Below are 20,072 nucleotides of genomic sequence, written 5' to 3'. Positions count from 1 at the left end.
TTGTCATTTTTATACAACTGGAAGTTGTAAAAGAGGGTCCAGTTGCCGATACCAGCATACCGTTCCGGTTCCAGTCCCGACAAGGTTCCAGGAGGAACAATCTTTTAAGAGGGGGGCAATGTTACGATAAATTCTGACCCAAAACCGTAAATATATTTATTACTAATATTTCCATTCATTCACGTATTTTTTAGGTAATGCCTACCTGACACACGATGGGTCCCCCTTTGTAATAAAAACAACAATTCGAACCTTCTGGAGACAAGCCGATTTAACCATACCGGTTCTGAGAACAATTCGCCGCTCTGTCTAGAAGGCCGTAGACGTTTCCAGTCTAACAGTAGTGAATATATAACAGGACTTTTTGGAGAATAGAAAACAGTTAATTCTGAAGACGCGCTCGCGATAAAATGTTACGTTCGCTTTTTAATAAATTATGTATATTTAGTGATAAATAAATTAATATCAGTTATTGTGCTTTTTAATGAATTAAGATAAGAACAAGACATTATAAATTAAATAGACATTGAAATAAAATCATCACAATACCTTAGACGGTTTTAAAAACTCTTTTTCTCTTTTGTAATTTTTAAAAATTAAAAAAAATGTGAATTTTTTAAAACCCTTTTTAATGTAGGCCAGTCAGTTCTAATATAGTGTGTGATAAAAGAGGTCACTTTTGTTTACATACACATAACACTTTATAACACTGAAATAATTCATTTATTTTTTACAATTATTCAAAGTAATTTTTCAATTAATCTTGAGCACGCCCATGGAGTGGTCGGAGCTACCAGTTAAAATTATGCTAATTACTCTCTCGTTCATAAAAATAAACTATAGTAGCTGCAAAAGCAGCAGCAGTAGAAAAGGAAAGGCTTAAGAAAATAAAGCTGGAACTGAAAAAAGGAAAGCAGAGTAACTAAAGGAATGAAGGAAGCAAAGAAAAATTTAAAGGAAAGCAGAAAACGAAATCAAAATCAGCGAAGCGTGCTTTATTTAATGACTTGAACAGTGACGTGAGTGATACTGATTGCCTTTTCTGCGGGGACTTATATTCCAAGTCAAGGGAAAATGAAGGATGGACAAAGTGTTCGGGCTGTTTACGATGGGCACATAAAGTTTGTGTTGGGTGTGAAGAAGAAGACATTGACTTTATTTGTGACGTTTGTAAATAAACTCGGTGTTAAACTTTCTCTTTCTACGACGGCAATAATGTTTTTATTTTGAAAATACACTTTCACTCTTTTTTAAATACAGGGCAAAGTGGCCATTTGGTAGGGTTAGGGTAAAAAATATGTATCTAAAAGAACTACCGAGATAAAGTAAAAATTAAAATTGCTGTATGTAGCTAAGTATATAGGATATCGTATCTTAATATATAGTGTATGTCTTATTTATTTTCTTCAAGATAAAAAAAATATTCCTTAGCATTTCCACTTTGCCCACCCTTCCCCTATCTACTGTGAAATGGATAGGACAAATTAAAAAGGGAATGAGATTTCTGGATTTAAGTAAAAATAAGTTGCATCGACCGTCAAGACGTCTACGTCCATTTTGATTCTGTTAGAATGACGAAAGTCAGCGAATGACTTTGTGTCATTCTGTGGTGTCACCATTTTAAGGCGGCCTACTTTGATCGTTTTGATTACTGCCTAGGAAACATCATTAGGCTATGTGATAAAAATTACCGCAGTAAAATCAGTTTGAACCGAAAATTAACAACACTAACAATATACCCTCATAAATTAAAAACGATAGAAGCAGTGAAAAAGGGATTAAAAAGTAAATATGTTACTGCTCTCTTTTGCTTGGCGAAATGTGACATCCCTTGCAGTAAAAAACTGCTTTAGAATCTGCGGTTTTCCTTCAGAATTACACAACAGAACAAATAACAATTGCTTTCTTATTTGTGCTCAAGAGATCATTGATGAGGAAGACAATAAAACGCCTGATGAATGGAATAGGCACATGTCTGAAACATTACTTTTAAAGACTTCGTTACTTGTGATGATGCATTAGTCATAGCGGGGACGTTAATAGAAGAAGACATATTGGAATCATTTAGTAAAGGTATTGAAAGTGATAAAACAGATCATTTTGATTCCATCTACGAGCGTATCGATCACTGAAGCAAGAAACGCTATAATGACTACTATACTTATTTGTCTACTCCGGTTTCAGTTCCGTCTAAACACGTGGACAAACCTAGAACAAGATAATTTTGCTCTGCGAGAACCCAACCATCGTAATATTTGCGGCATAACAACTTTGGCATCGTAGACAGGTAATTCACTGGCATTTTGAACCTTAACACTCACTACTATGCAACGTTTATCTATTTACCGACGGAAAAATGGTCTTGGTCACCATAACCTGTTAAAACGTGTAAATGAAACGAACCAGTTGAGTATACAGTCAATGTTGACTTTATTTTGTTCCATATATTTTATAATCTGAACGTTTGTGCCTTCATTAAGCTTACGCTTCTTCAAGGAGGGGCTACTCCTTTTTTTGTGGGGGCGAGCAACATTAGATGCGAGTGAGTGTCTTTTGGAGTGGTATAGTCTTTGATAGTGGTGGTGTAGAAAAGGAGCGCCATGAGGGAGAATATAGATTAGCCAACCAAGCGAAGGTACCTCCGCTTTTACCAGCTATACTAGGAACGGCTCTGAATTAGCATTTTTGGCGTGCAGTTAGTTTATCTGCGATATTTCATGGGAGTTGCTTCGACGATGTTGTAATACTCATCAGAAAGTTCGTTACCAGTAAAGTGCAGAAGCTTAGCTGGAGGGAATAAAACTTTTGTTTGGGGGAGCCTGGTGAGTATATGCCCTCGGCGGAGGCAAGGAATCCTTAAAATTTGCTTAGCTCTGTTGTTGAGCTAGCTATTTTGTGGAGGACTTATCTTTTGTTGAAGGAGCGGACTGTGTCCTTTATTGATGGTATATTTGCAATTTGGTAAATTAGTGCTCACGGATAATCTGCATTTAGATTTTCCTAATTAGTTTTCTCAGTATTTTGTTCTGAAGTGAATACAATTAAGAGTTTTCGTTGTACCAACCTTAACTTCCGGTAAATGACATATGGCGCTAATATTTAAATTTTGTTTAGTTATCAAGTTTCAAAAATTTTAACTTCGTTCGCTAGCTACTAATTACGTGTAATGGACAAATACATAAAAATAACTGTTCAGTATGACAAAATAACTTTATTTAAAATGAATTACTATAACTACTGTTAATATAAATATTAAAAAATTAAACCTTATATTAGAACAATCATTATTGATTCTTACAAAAGGATAGAAAAAATCATAAGGTAGTTTAATTTCTAAACTCGGTGGATCGACTGCCTTCTTTCTCTTTTGGGTAGTCAAATCATAAAAAGTTACCGCAGTTTTTAGGCTCGTTTCATAATCCACAGAACTAGTGTTTTTGTTAAAAAGAAACGTTTGGTTCGTAAAGCCACCAAAAGAGAACGTCACAGCTAAAATTTTCTCTTGGTTTAGTAAATTATTAATATCGATTCTGGAATGAAATATATCGATCTCTAGATCACTAAACAAATTCAAACAAGATAAGTGTCCCATTTTCGACGAAAAGTAGCCTAAAGTACTGTTGATTAAAGAGTTTAAATCTTTCTTGTACAGAGCTTTAATCCAATTATCCAGATTATTTTCATCTGCGTTTCCAAAGAAGCCTATCATCGTATTGTTAAAGTTCCACATTTCCAAAACAGATCGCTGTAATGCTCTGCACATTTCAGTACCATTAGCTCCTTTTCTAGTACTAAAAGAAGTCAATCTATATTTGCATTTAGTTATTAAGTTGTAGCCAAATTCTATTTTAGTGAAGTGGGTTTCGTTGAAAACACAGCTGCCATCAATATTATCGGGAATTGTTAGAAAACTTTCTTTTGCATCTGTTATATTCCTTTTTATTTTCAACGAGGTATCACTACCGTTTTTTATACTCAAAAGTTTGCCAGTAAATATAGGTTTCTTTATTAAATATCCAGGGTTTCCACTGAGATCTTTGACATCAGCAGTACTATTTGTCCAAAAAAATCTAACTGAAAATTCTTGGTCAAATTCCGACGATTCGCTACCAAATTCGTAAGTGATGTTGTTGAGGACAGCTAGTAACTCAATGTGCCCAGCTCCTTTAGTGCCGTTGTGGAATATATTGTATCGTAACTTTTTAACTACATTGTAACAGGTATTCATTTTCGTAGTTAAGGAAACGTTGCAATGAACCGTTAGAATTTTTGAATCGTTTTTTATATCTTCACAATTTTTTAAATAATTTTCACATATTTTTGGAACTATGGAGATACACACATTTCGAGGGCAGTTCTGAAACAAACAAAATTTATGTCAGTATAATTAACTAAACTTACTAAATAAAAAAAATTGTGTGACTTTTAAATATAGGCAACCTGTAAATCAATTAAGGATTCACAAGAGACATAGACAAGTAATGTGATCAAAATTGCAAACATTTTTAGTATTTTAATGATTGTGATGTCAGATGTAGTAATTGTTATTAGAATTAAAATTAGTACAATAATAGTTACATACAGGGTGTTTCACGTAGATGGCACATTAGACATATTATCTGAAAATAATCGGATGTAAAATTTGAACATTTGCACTTCCCCATAACGGTATGATGACCTAAACTCACTTCCAAGAAAACCAGAAGTTGTCATTAACTTTGTTATTTTTATTAAACATCTTATATGGTGTGTCCTATTTAGAATGAGACATATAATATTTGACATATATTCTTTGCTTCAAAATAAGACTAAAAATTTATTTAAAAATCCTTTATAAAAGGTATAATTAAAACACCCTATCGGGCTACATCAGAGAATGTTTTCGGAATTAATATTCCATCATCAGTGTATCTATTTATACATGTTTTGAGCCACTAAATCATCGTCATCATCATCACTGGCTCGACAACCCTCTTTGGGTCTTTGCCTGTTCCAGGTTTCTTCTCCAGTCTGATCTGTTTCGTGCTTTTTTTTCTCCAGTTTTTTATTTTTAAGGTTGTTATATTATTTTCTATTTGTTCTAAGTATCTCAGGATGATAGATGGACCAGAAATATTCTGGAATGGCGACCAAGGCAAGAGGCATATCGAAGCAGAGGACGACCACCGACTAGATGGACGGATGATATCAAGCGCATCCCCACAAACTGGACGCAAGAAGCACAAGATAGAAATAGGTGGAAAATTTTACGGGAGGCCTACGTTCAGCAGTGGACAAATATAGGCTAATTGATGATAAGTATCTCAGCTTCAGTCTTCCTCTTGTTCTTTTTCCTACTGGCATCTGTTTTAATATTTTGTTTGGTATTTCGCCTTCTTTCATTCTTTCTACATGTCCTATCCAACGCAGCCGTCTTATTTTAATGAATGTTATAATATCCGGATCCTGGTATATTTTGTATAGTTCAGAGTTGTATTTTCTTCGCCATATTCCGTTTTCTTTTGTGCCCTTATATATGTGTCGCAAGATTTTTCTTTCGCAGGTGGCTAACAACGTTTCCTTTCTTTTAGTGAGTGTCCAGGTTTCTGAGCCGTATGTGAGTACCGGTCTTATTAGGGTTTTGAGAGCTTTTACCCAAGTATTTGAGCCACTAAATACTTGGGTAAAAACCAAAACATGTACATATAGATACACTGATGATTTAATATTAATTCCGGAATGTTCTGTGATGTAGCCCGATAGGGTGTTTTAATTATATACCTTTTATATTTTTTAAGGATTTTAAATAAATTTTTTGTGATACATGGTATACAGCCAGCTACAAGAACTTAGTTTCCTTGTGTCTCGAAATAAGACGTTTCAACAGAAAATACTTAGGTAAAATGTTGCTTTAACGAGAAACACTTGAAACATGGAGTAAATATATAACTGCATAGTCAGGTATAGTTATCTAAAAAAGACAAACCTAATATTTAAAAATATGAAGTTCTTCATGCTATAAATCAGCCAAAACTAATAAAGCAACTGACCCAGACTTTTCAGCTGAACTCTTAAAATTGATAAAAGAGGACCACATCAGTGCTTTAGTAAAGCTTTTTAATTAGGTATGTGTATACTACCGGTAAAATACCCGAGGAATCACTGAAGTCTGTTTTGGCTATATATGAGGAATGATAATTGATGATTATGATAATTAGCAAGAAAAGGATAACAGAAGGTCAACTCTGCGTCAGCCAATCCCCTGTAGAAAGAGTGACGCACTACAACTACCTCGGCACCATAATAAATGAAGAATGGACCAACAACCAGGAGATTAGAGCACGCACCGGAAAAGCTAGATCCACCTTCCATCGGATGGGGGCCTTCTTCAAGAGTCACAACCTCTCTCTTGATACAAAACTAAGAATGCTGCGATGCTACGCCTTCTCTGTCCGTTTTTATGGTGTTGAACGTGGACCTTGAACGAAGATATGTGCAGAAAACTGGAAGCATTTGAGATGTGACTATATCGGAGAATGCTTATGATCCCGTGGACTGACCGAGTCACAAATGAGGAGGTCCTCAGAAGAATGAATAAGAACCGAGAGGTACTGACTACCATCAAATCTCGAAAGTTACAGTTCATCGGACATATTATGCGAAATGAATCCAGATATGCTCTCCTTCAAGCCATCCTGCAAGCAAAATATTTGGAACACGAGGTCCAGGAAGAAGAAGAACATCTTGGTTAAAAAACCTCAGAACTTGGTTCAATACAACATATGTGCAGCTTTTCCGCGCTACTGCAGATAAAATAAAGATTACCATGATGATCGCCAACATTCGTAACGGATAGGCACATCAAGAAGAAGAATATGAGGAATAACCAGACAAATACATACTATTTAAAATAACACAAAAATCACTTACAAAGCAAAGTCACAGATTAAGCCAATTAAGTTTTTTACTCGACACAATTTTATTGACGGGTTTAACAGTTGAAATGTTGAAATTAGATAATAAAAGACTCTCATCTAGGGATTCATCAATTTTTTAGTGGAAATATTTTTAAATAAACAATCAAAATATACAACTCATTATTCTGCTCATAACTTAAAAACTTGTCTATTTAGAGATCTGACGTCCACAGACAATTTTTTCAGAAAAAAAAAAGATTTACAAAATGAGATATGCTACATTAAAATCAGTTAATAAACAAAAAAGTTATTCTAAAATGAACAACAAAATCGCTGTTTTAGAATAATGATAATAACATTTTTATTATTTATTAAAATTAGTTTACATGTATGTACATAAAAAGCGGAACTGTGTGCAAAAGATAGCCAAGATTGGTTAAATAATTTTTGAGAAATTTAATTTTTTTTTGAAAAAGAGCTAATTTCTAAGGCTGTTCCCGATAATTTGACTGTATGGATCTGAATAGACCGAGGCTTATTTTCAACGACTTTAATCCGTAATCGGTGAGGTTCAATTTCAGTTACATTGAGCGTGATGTGGAGTATAGAATGATATTATTTCAGGTTTGTTACTCTTAACAAATGAGGATTACAGCCTTGTTTCTCTTAGGAATATATTAAACTAGCGTTTAATGTTTTGAAAATTCATATAATGCAGAACCAACTTGTTTTTGTTTGTTTGCCTTAAGTTCTGGAGGTATTTCCCTTTTTGATTTTCTTATGGTTCAGAAATAGGTAAAGCCTAAGGACTGTAACTCCTTCACTAGCTGAAGAGAAGTAATTATCTGCAGTAATGTTACTATTACTGCGAAATAGAGGTTTTGATAGACGAATTACCGATTGTGTGGGTTTGGTTAATTTTTTTTTCTGAATTTGAAAGACCAATTCTATCCGAACCTTTTCCAGTATATATTTAGCCATTATAGGCGAATTGAGTCTTAGCATCAGTTTTATGTCATATTTTCGTGGCTTATTTGGTATGTAAATCCGGAACTTGCACCGGCCCCTAAACCCGATTAACAGTTCATCAATGCATGCATTTTTCCCCATGGTAAATACATCTTGACAATTTTCAAAAAACATTTCAAAAATGTCATAAATATGAGCCCCTTGTGTTCCTTTCAGTCCTTCATTCCTAGATGTTGCATCATCAAATATCAAGCAATTTATCAAAACATTAAATCGTTTTCCGCTCATAAAAGGCCCATCAAAGCACGTATTTTAGTACTATCCGTATCTTTTAAATCTGTTCGTCATATACAATATAAATATATACAAAAAATAGGGAATAGAGGTTACACTTTTTAATTAATGTGTACACAAGTTAATCTTGTATTACTTTAAATTATTATAAGTCAACCTAAAATACTGTCCTTTGTCTAAAAGTGCCTCTGTTTGTACTCTCTCTACATTACGCATATGTGATAAAACCCAACAGGACGAACGTTGAATTGAGTTAAGTGTGTAAACAATAATATAAATAATCATCATCATCATCATCATGCAACCTCTTCTGTCCACTGCTGGACATAGGTCTCTCTCATTTTTCGCCACTCTTCACGGTTCTGTGCTTCTTGTTGCCATTTCTTGGATATTCGTCTAATGTCGTCCATCCAGCGTGTTGGTGGGTAGAGGGTAGCGGGTAGGAACTCCTTTGGAGTCCCTTGGATTCTATTGGATAGTCCTATCAGCGAAAGTGAATCAATTCCTACCCCCCGCAGATTCCAAGAGCTTCTTGACCCGGGAAGCTAGCACCTGCTAAGGGTCCCTTGTCCAGGGTCACGGATGAAGTCCAGAACGGCATCCAAGGCGACGAAGAATACTTCCGGGACGGCGAAGATGGTGGAGCTGGCAACCCTTGATTTTAGGGGTAGTATAAGATCACAAATCTAGAAGCGTCTGACCTGGAGCGGGCGGCTTCAAACAGCGTCGGTACTCACAATGAGCGGCTGAATTAAAAACTCACCAACCCGCCTTGCCAGCGTGGTGTTTCAAGGCAAATACCTCCCAACAAATTGTCAGATTTTAAAACAAAAGCGGATGTACCCCAGGTGAGTATAGCGAGAAATCGAAACTCTCACACTGATTTATCAGTCTGTCTCAAGGATTCTGGGGGGGGGGGGGGACAAAAAATATAAATAATAAAAATATAAAAAACAGACTGTCGTTGCTAGACTAAAGTCAAAACCATGTATGAAGACTTTGCCATTTAATTCTGATAACTTTATTACTAGTGGACCAAGTAAGCGAAGATCTCTATTACAACATTTTTAGGTATAGTTCATCCCAAACCCTTCTTTCAGTGCGTCACAGTTCATCGAATTCTCTCTAACGCATTAAGCTAGAAGTGACAGAAAAAAACGTGAGTCTGTGATTATTATATATAGAACTTGGAAAATTATATATCGTTCACGGGTATTTGCATATTAAAGCGAATTCTACTTACGGATATATACCTAATTGGTTGGAGTTTAGAATACGCTAAATAGATATCCAATCAATGATGCGCATAAATATAATTTGACGCAGATGGGCTCGATAGTGACACTACTTTGACAATGTCAACTGATAAAATAATAATTGTCATTCGAGGTTAGTATTTTCAGCGATGATTTTCAGACATTTTACAGTGAACATTTAATTTTGTATTTATTGTCATAAAAATATTTTAAATATGCCGAGATATACCGAGAATGAACAAAGACTAATACTAAAATTATTAAATTATTTTCAATTAGAAAAAGAGGCTAGGACAACTTTATTACCAGTTTCTGCCGTTAGTGAAGTAAGTTTTAAATTATTCTAAAAAATATTCATATTAGTAGTTTAAATACTATACATTTTAGCCATAGTGTTTGTAATAAATAATAATAAATACATAAATAAATCTTAGCTAATTAAACACTTTCCTTTTAATGTATAGAATAGGAATTAAGACAAATTGCCGTTCCAATATAATGCGCATAAAATTTTTTATACAGGACGGGACCTCTAATATGTAAATTAAAAAAAAATTGAATTCTTAAAGTTTTTACTCCACATTTTCAAAATAAATATAACCTTTTCACATTTAGCCGATTACGATCCTTCAACTGTCAGATTTAACTAAAATGTCATGCAATAATTCTCGACATTCTTAAAATCCTATATGACGTCAAAATTAGTGACGCACTGAAAGAAGGGTTTGGGATAAACTGTATAACATTTTACTGCGTTTTGTGTCAATCAGCGCTGCTCAACAAGTTTCGAAATAGTAGGGGATATATTATTATCGTATTTATTCAATTTATTAACTAACACGTTTTAATGATTTTTGTTTAATTTCTTGTCGTGTTTACGAGAACATAATTATTACTAGTAAAATAATGTTCTATCTATTCGTTGTAGTAAAAGGCACGCTAAACTGCACTGGTGGAGTAAACTAGAACATTTTGTCAATTTAAATAGTGGTGGTTAGATTGACCATATGTCTGTTAGTGTACCGTTTTTGAGACGTCTGCGATTACGGGTTAAAGTAAGGGTTTTGGTCCCCTTTAAATATTTAACTTTTTATTTTCAAATGAAAATACTTGTACTAAAAATAAAATAATTGTGGGAAACATTTTAATTTGTTTATGTACGGATTCCAACCATTTTTAAACTTTGTATCAAACATAATTAAATTACAATCGGCATTCCTAATGTTCATTAGGTTGATTTACTTAATGTGTTTAGGATCTTTGTAAGCAGTTATATTATATTTTACCACCCAAGCACAAAAGTTAGAAAGTTTATGTCATCTTGATCTAAACTCTAAACAGTATAATGTAAATATAAATATAAATAACAGTATAATCTAAACTACAATAATCCCTATAATCTAAACAGTATATTGTAATTCAAACGTGTAGTTTCAAGTGACCATCATATGCCTAGACCTAAGTTGAATATTGATGAATTAATTGCAAATGTGCATAAATACTTTACCATGAGAAGAGACAATAGTGGACCTTTAAAGTCATTATTATGTATAAATCAACGCGTTTGTGACGCACTCGGGATAAGTGAAACTAAGTTAAAAACGTAATGTCAGAGATTCTCAAGAACATCAAAAAGACAAGAAAACAACTCGTAAACATTCTAGGAGCATTGACTTACCTGATGGAGAAAAATTTGAAATTCGAAATATTTTGTATCGAATGCGTGAAAACAATCAACATGTCAGTTTAGATACTTTACTGTTCAAAATAAGAGAAAGACAAGTTTCTGAAATTAAATTTGTGAGAGAATATACTAGACTTAAATCTGAAAATGCAACATTCGTATACTTAGATGAGACATGGATATTTGCATAGGGTGGAATTAAAAGAATTTGGAAAAACGACAGCATAAAATAAAAAAAAAAAAACACACAGATAGCGAAGGCAAAAGACACATCATTCTTCATGCAGAAGAAAACGCAGATTTAATTTTTTCTTCAAAATCAAAATCTGCTGATAACCATGAAATCATGAATGCAGATATGTTTGTTAAATGGCTTGAGGAGATTACCTAGTCTAGTGGATCTACCATTCGGAGATTTTGGAGAAACAACCAAAACAGTCGTGAAACGTACCGAGCATAAAAAATTGGTTAGTTAAAAATAATATGATATATCAATTTTCTGGAATACGCCTTCAAATCAGAGTTACTGGAAATTGTATCAAGTTGTGGACATCAAGTACTACGGTTAACGCCCGTATCACTGCCAGTTTAATCCCATCGAACACATCTGGGGTATATGTAAAACGTATTATGATAATCACGTTGGATGTAGTGGATACAGTGACGAGGCAGTTAAAGAAATGTGGCATGAAGCTCTTAAAACTCCAGAAATGTGGGCCAAAACTGTAAATAAATGTGAAAAATTAATGGAAGAGTGGTGGACCCGGGAAAATCAAATTAGTGAAATTAATCCAGTGATTATAGATTTACATAATGATAGCGGTAGTGAATTTAGTGACGATGATGATGATTTGTAAATTTAAATAATCAGTAAGTACACTATTATAATGTTATTTACAAAATAATTGTACAGCAGGTTAACCAATATATTTATACATTCATTATTAGCCAAATAAACAAAAATATTTAAAATTCCATTTGAATTTTTGCCGTTATACAAATTAAATCCAACTGATAATACAGGCAAAAATATTCTAAACGAATTCAGTAATTAAAAAGATTATGAAGAACTCCAGTGCAGTTTACCGTGCTTTTTACTACAACGAAAGGTTTTCTGCGAATTCCATTAAGCGTTTAGAGGTGTAAGTTGGTTGAATGTACTGTAAGGTGCACCATTGATTAGATAATGACATGTATAAAGCAAGATCAGTGCATTTGTTTAGGTAGATATTTATTTATCTTTTTTTGTTATAAATTAAACAAATTTTTAAGACGTTTTATTAAGAAATATTGATGAAGTTTTGGTAGCAGTAGGTTTTTTGTGACAACATTCAAATTTGATTGGTAGAAAACGGCTGGTATGAGAGGGATGTTTGAGCGTTCTGATTGGTTTAGAAAATATAGAGAACGGTTTGAGGAGTCGATGTGATTCCTGCCAAGAGAAGAAATCAGTATTGTGATTTGAAAACCCGGACATAACACTACAGTTTTTCTGATACGACGGTGCTAATTAACAGACTTTCCAAAAAGTCAATGTTGTGAAAAGTTGTGTTTTGTTTTTGTGAAAAGTTGTGTTTTGTGTTTGTGAAAAGAGGTCCAACTGTGGTAGCAGGCAAAAGAAGTTAAAGAAATAGATGACATACTGTAAGTAAAAAACAGATGTATAGTTTATATTTGACCAAGTCGATCAGTCGATCAGTTGAGATATCCTTGTGTCTGAAGAAAATGAGTTGTTTCTGGAGTTAGGAGTTTGAGTGAGGAAGATTAATGCAGTGAATCTAAGTTATTCAAGGAGAATAAGGTGGAGTCAGCCGTTTTGAAGACAAAGGTTAGTTTTTATCAACTATCCACTCGACGGTAAAAATTCGATATCTTTTGATCAGAGTATCCTATCGACAAAAACACAATGCGTTTTAAAGGTGAAGACAGCAGCTTTCGTACGAAATTTTTGTATTTTGCCTCAAGTGATTTCAGTTTTTTAAAGGTGTTAAATAAATAAACATTGCGCGATTTTTACTATTTTTTACGATTCTCATGAGCTCAATAAAATATATGACTTTCATTGACCATTTGTAGTGGAATTTTGATTGTTGGAGCCTACTCTTCAAAACCTATAACATGAAATTTCGATTTTGAGTTTTGGCAACAAATATGAAGCATTTGAAATAAGCCTAAAAACGTAGAATTTAAACTTTTACATTTCAAACGATTGCACGTCATGAAAAATCCCTCCACGAAAACGGTATTGGGTGGAATTTGTAGCAGAATTTGCGTAATTTCGAAAAGCCTACGTATGTAATTAAAAAGAAGCATCTTTAAATGTTTTCCTAATGTTGCCCTAGAGTGGAATCCCCAAGGAAAAAGAAAAAGAGGCAGCCCAGTACAAACTTGGAGAAGATCCATCATGGACGAGATAAGAGGCCAAGGAAAGTCTTGGAATGAGGTGAAGGCCTTAGCGCAAAATAGAACCCGATGGAGCGTTTTCACTGAAGCTCTATGCTCCACTTAGGAGTTCAAGAACCTTATGTATATATATATATATATATATATATATATATATATATATATATATATCTTTAAATGTTTTAGATTATTTGTAATGTGAAAATTTAAATTTAGCGTTTTTTAAATGCCTCATATTTGCTGCCAAAATTTAAAACCGAAATTGTATGCCATATGTTTTGAAGATTAGGCTTCAATAATGAAAATTCCAAACCGATCGGGTAATAAAGGTGATAAATTTTATCAATCTCAGAATCACAAAAAATGTCAAAAAAAAAACGTTTATTTATTTAACACCTTTATAAAAACTGACATCATTAGCGAAAAAATACAAAAATTGGATGGGAAAGCTGCACTGGTATCGAATTTTTGCCGTAAGTTAATACAAATTTTATTTAAAATTGATTTCGCGCGCGTTACTAAATTGAAAATAGCTGATCGCTTCAAATGTTGTTTCTGATGGTTCATTCTACATAAAAAGTGATAATTAACGTTTTTGTTCAAAATTATCTCAGCTATATTTTTTGACGACTCTGACGATTCAAATTAAATTAAAATTATTGTTATTTACTTATACCAATGTGCAAATGCAAACATCACAAGAAATATTAATAAATAAAAATGATTAAATTAGGTTTAAGTTTATTTAGTATTTAATTTATTTAATTTTTAATTAATTTAGTAATCTTAGTAAACACTATTTAGCATAGTATAGTATAATAAACCGAATGATTACTATATTAAAAATGTCATTAATAAAATAAGTTTTATTATGTGTCATTATTATATATTATTATATTATATAAATAATTATTGCATAAATATTATTACTGTTTACTTCCGAGTATCAATTTTGTCATTTTGCATTAGAATAACAAACAAAGAAATAAACTTATAAATCGAATCAAATTTGAATTTAGTACCTCGAACACTTTTTGTTTCCATTTCGTTAAGTTCACTAACATGGGATTGGCGATAAGATAGACATTTTGAAAATAGTATTTTAAATTTATGTATGGATTATCTTCATATATTTCGTTCTGAGAACATTTTGTATCCAAGTTTTTTAAATAAAACACTGCTTCCTTTATAATGCATCGGTTGGTTATAAAACTGTTGAGTACTCCTGAAATTAAAACATGTTCAATTATATTATGTTACACATCATACACAACATAGTTTTGTACACTCCGTAGTGAGAGACATAGATAAATTACTAGCAGTTTTGTTTTTAAGTTTGTATTCAGCCTACAATTATAGCTGGTTGTCTTCGAGTTTGTATTCATTTTATAACTACAGCTGGTTTAAAATACAATGGCGAGCAGTTCCATAAAATATTTTATGGCGTAGACAATAGAAATTAGCTAACTAATTATAATGTTTAACTTACGTTAAAATTTAAAAAGTACTACTGTGAAAGAGGTATCCCATTGTTGAAAAAATACAAAATTTTTTGTTCGAAATTTAAAAAACTTCGAAAGTTTCCAAAAAAAAACATCAAGAAGACAGCACATTAAAAACACAATAAACGTTTTAGTTATGGTACAAGTGCAAGCATCAATCCATCTGGATAGAGTTGACGAGACAGACCTAATGAGTAAAATCCAATGCTGGCGTTTTAAATACTTTTTCAAAAAATGACAACTGACAAGTGTCATGCATAAGAAATTAACATTATTTAAAATTGAAATTTTAAAATTGTTGAAAAATTGAAATTCAAAATGAAAAGAGAAATGTATCAAAGACTTTCTTGTATTATATTTTCCAGTCTCATAAAGAAAGGTGCGAATACACGTATTAGAAACTTAAAGCAGATGGTTAAGTGTAGTATAATTAAATAGATCAAATTGACACCGGAATCGAAAGGGATAGTTTACAAAGTGATTCAATATATACAAACAGTTTCCTGAAAAAATCCATCCAACACTAATTAACGTATGAGTGAAGTTACTGAAGAATCTTTATGCATAGTAGAATGGATAATTAAACAATCGAATATATTAACTAACGCAGATTCAAATAATTCATAAGAATTTTCATCTACAACAACTGCTACGACAAACAGTTCATTAGAAATACAATTTACCATTTTTATGAGACTGAAGGTTGTTGTGTATCATTGAAGCTTTGGCAGAAAGGGCTTGAAGAGGCGTACGAGTGGACTGGAAGTGTGAGTTTTCTCTAGAAGATTGTAAAATATTTGGGATTAAAATAGACGAAAACGAAAGTTTCGAGCACATTCGTGCTCATGTCTTGAGTATTTAGACAATATTAAGTACTACCTACAGTGAAGGTAAGCCAATTATATATGTTGATGAATTCTATGTACATGCAGGACGCATTACGCCGAATATAATTATGTAGTGGTAAAAGAATGTCAAAAAGATTTCAAAAATAAGTGGATTGGTTATCACATACAGTAAGTGAGTAAATTCGTTTCATACCGAATTCCTTTTTGATTTTTAAATCAGGTGCCAAGTCGGGAGATTATCATGTTGACATGAATACAGAAAATTACGCAAAGTGGTTGAAAGAACAGTTAATCATCAATTATCTTGTAGGATCTGTTGTTATCACTGGCAATGCTTCATACCTAATATAAAAATTCATAGAGCACTTACACCTACCATTAATTATACAAAAGCTGATGTTCCAGAAATGAACATATCATTTTAAAATATAAAATAAAAATATAGTTCTTTACACTTTTCTTAGTGTAGAGTAAGTAAAATATTCACTAATATCAAGTTTGCTCGGGATAGCCGACTCAATGGCGCCACAGCCTCTTAAATAGTTCTCACACCTAAATACAAGAGGCGTAATCTACACTTTTACGCATCAAGTAGTATTTTATTAGTTCGTTCTCACACACCGCCCTTGAGGCATGTGCATTTTAAAACACTCTCAATTCATATATAAAATATTTCTCTACGCCGAAATCGGGCATTTTTCTCATAAATACGGTTTTCTCTTTTACATGTGATAAAGAAAGAATTATTTGATATTGTACTGTCAGCTACGTCCGTATTGAGGCTTCTTTACTCTAAAAATAGTTAATTATAAGTCGATAAACTAAAGGTGATTTTATTTCTCTGGAGTTATATTTGCTTACATTAACAATCCTTATCCTTCAACGGTCACTGAAGAACCAAACCTATGGAGATACATCCACTCACAAGTCCTTTGAAGTAAGGCTTGGAATCAAAAGATTTCCAACCCTCGAATGTAGGGATCCAGTTACAAGGCCCCCACATTTCGTGGTCCTTCGAGCCGGATTATTTGATGAAACAGGACTGAAGAAAGAAAAGGATTACACACGCCGGAGAGCAACAGAAAGAAAGAATAATGGTTTCTCGTCCCTAGAAGAAAGATTGCACAAGTTGACCTTCGTTCAAGATTAGACACGTGTGTTTTGTGAAAAGTGCGTTATGTGTTGGTAAGCGACAGCGGTAATTAAATTGGATACTTGAAAAACATTTGGTGAGGTTAAAACTCTTTCTATATTTTCTATAGTCACTGCATGCACATGATTTATGTTGGTAGATATTTGTCTCGACGTTATTTGTTTATTAATATTTATATTAACTAATGGCTTTGATTTGACAACAGATCTTTCTTCTCAATATCTCTAAAGATAGCTGATAATTATTTATTATACAGATTGTCTCACAGCCCGCTCTCACGAAAAATATTTATTTATCACTCTAGTAAAAATACTCTATTAAAATTAAAATCGCGTCTTAGTTGAAAAAGACATTTACACTAAACAAAATAATTCACTCTTATTTCTCGCTCAGCATATATTTGCAAATAAATTCACTTTTAAATAAAAAATGGAAGCTTTAAAGAAAAAGCGCAAATCACTTAAAGCATCAATTACACGTATCTCAGAATGGTTCATAGCCAATAAAGACACAGAAAACGAAATACTTGATTTTGAAAATAGGAAAGAAAAACTTTTTAATTTTTTCACACAATATGAACAAATTCAATTAGAAATCGAACAGACTGATGACAGCGACCACAATCAGCTGATCGAGCAAATGTTGAAGAAAAATACTTCAACACACTCAAAGGTTTGCAAAGAAAAATAATAGAATTAAATTTAACAGAAAATAAAGTACCTAGCTCAAATAATAATGCTGTTTCCAGTGCGAGGCTGCCTGAAATTAGCATGAAAACCTTTACCGGCAATTTCTCAGAATTCAATGAATTTTTTCAACTATTTGAAACTCTGATCACAAACAATTCAAGTTTAAATAATATACAAAAGTTTATATATTTAAAATTTTTCCTCAAAGGAGAACCTTTAAATTTAATTAGCAGTATCGAAGTAGTAGATGCAAATTTTGCTATCGCTATAAAAACCCTAAAAGAAAGATATGATGACAAATCACGAGTGATTAGTACTCTTATAAAAAAGCTGTTAAAGTCTCAATCTCTAGTTAAATGCACTCCTCAGGTACTAAGAGATTTTCTTGTACACACAAAGCAAACGCTTCAAGCTCTTAGTAATCTCGAAGTTCCAATTGAACATTGGGACCTCCTTTTAATAGAAATATTTTTAGAAAAAATAGATTTTGCTTCTCACAAGGCTTTTGAATATGAAGTAGGTTCTAAGAATGTTCCAACACTCAAACAATTTTTTGAATTTTTAGAAAAAAGATGTGATGTTTTAGAGAAACTTAATTACACTGAAACTCAGTCAAAGTTTATTAATAAAGTCACTCAAAAAACTGCTCATATTTCCACTATAAATAATAATAAATCTAGCTATGAAAACTGCATATTTTGTAAACAAACTGGTCATAAAATATATCAGTGTAACTTATTTAAAGACACAAATTCTCGAGAAAGGTTTAATTTTGTAAAGCAAGCACAGCTTTGCAGAAACTGTTTTGGCACTAAGCATTTTACTGATAAATGCATCTCTAAATACACATGTAGAATTTGCAATAAAAAGCACAATACACTTCTGCATGAAGAAAATTATTTTTCTCACACTCATGAAAATAATTTATTCTCTCCCACTCGAAGCAATCAAAGTGCTTTAAATTCACATGATGGTAATCAAAGTCACGCCAATAGGCAACAATCACGCTTTAATGCACCACAAACCTCTCAATCGTCCGCAAGTATACATGGTGATTCACAAACTCGCCATAGTGCACCACATATCTCTCAAAATCATTTTCATGCTCCTCAAAGGAGTAATAATGCCCAAGTTACTCAAAGAATTAATTCTCCACATTCATATAATGAATCACCAAACACTTCTACTCACTTAAGCACTCAGACAAATGAATATTGTCTACTCTCAGACACACAAAGTCAAAATTCATCTTGCATCTCTTCTCTCTCAACTTTCAATCCAAAAAACGAAGTTTTGCTAGCCACAGCGCTGGTAACAATTTACTCTAAAAGTGGACAACCTGTACAGGCAAGATGTCTTCTCGATAATGGATCTCAATCGAGTTTTGCAACAAAAGATTTAGTAAATAAACTAAATTACTCTACCACTAATAAAAGATTACAAATTTCCACAATCTCTCAAAATTGTTCCATCTCAAATGAAATGGTAAATATTGAATTTTTCCCATATAAAAACAATGATATGAAATTTGAATTATCATGTGCAGTTTTGGATAATATTACGTGTAAAATACCTCAGGTACCTCTAGATCGTAGCAAAATAAAAATACCAGCTGGCATAAAGCTTAGTGATCCCTCTTACTCCTCCCCAGGGAGAATCGATCTTTTATTAGGTGCAGAAATTTACTGTGATCTATTAAAGGATGGTTTAGTTCATATTGGAGCAGGTCTTCCAGTGCTTCAAAACACTCATTTAGGATATGTCATGTTCGGTAACTTATCTCCACAAGTTTCATCTAAGAAAAAGATGCACTCTCACTCAAACTGTAACTATTCACACTCGAATCATATTTCTTTGTTTGTTCAATCTCACACTGAAGAAGAAAATATAAATAATCTTCTCCAAAGGTTTTTTTCGGACATTGAAGAAGTTCCCGAAATAAAGCATTTAAGTCCTGATGATGAAAAGGCTGAGAAAATATTTAAAGCCACAACACAAATCCTACCGAACGGACAGTTCCAAGTAGATTTACCCCTATGCACGCCTAATGAAAATAATAAATTGGGCGACTCTTTCCAAATGGCGCGAAGGCGATTTCTAAATTTGGAAAACAACAAAGATGTTTAGACAAATCAGAATTAACCCCAACCAAACTTTCTTATTAAATATTTTGTGGCGCAATTCTCCCTCGGAGCCGTTAAAATGTATACAATTGGAAACGGTTACCTATGGAACGAAACCAGCTACCTTCCTTAGCACACGATGTTTAATTGAACTCGCAAACATGCATAAGGAAGAATATCCTCCCGCTCATGATATGCTTATTAATTTTTGCAATATTGATGACATACTATATGGTACAAATAGTATTGAAACAC

General features: G+C 32.9%; 1 protein-coding gene across 1 annotated transcript in view; it reads right to left on the bottom strand.

The window, feature by feature from the left end:
• Window positions 1-3,197: 3,197 nt before the first annotated feature.
• Window positions 3,198-20,072, bottom strand: part of LOC140431570 (B9 domain-containing protein 2-like) — a 48,926-nt gene continuing 32,051 nt past the window's right edge. Inside the window, exons 5-6 of the mRNA XM_072519468.1 lie at window positions 14,525-14,727; window positions 3,198-4,357 (exon numbers count right to left, since the gene is read on the bottom strand). Coding sequence (XP_072375569.1) covers window positions 3,212-4,357; window positions 14,525-14,727 — 1,349 coding nt within the window. The 3' untranslated portion in view covers window positions 3,198-3,211. The remainder of the gene's footprint in view (window positions 4,358-14,524; window positions 14,728-20,072) is intronic.

The sequence above is a fragment of the Diabrotica undecimpunctata genome, chromosome 1 (assembly GCF_040954645.1).
Source record: "Diabrotica undecimpunctata isolate CICGRU chromosome 1, icDiaUnde3, whole genome shotgun sequence".
NCBI lineage: Eukaryota > Metazoa > Arthropoda > Insecta > Coleoptera > Chrysomelidae > Diabrotica > Diabrotica undecimpunctata.
This window is presented reverse-complemented; position numbering and strand designations above follow the sequence as displayed.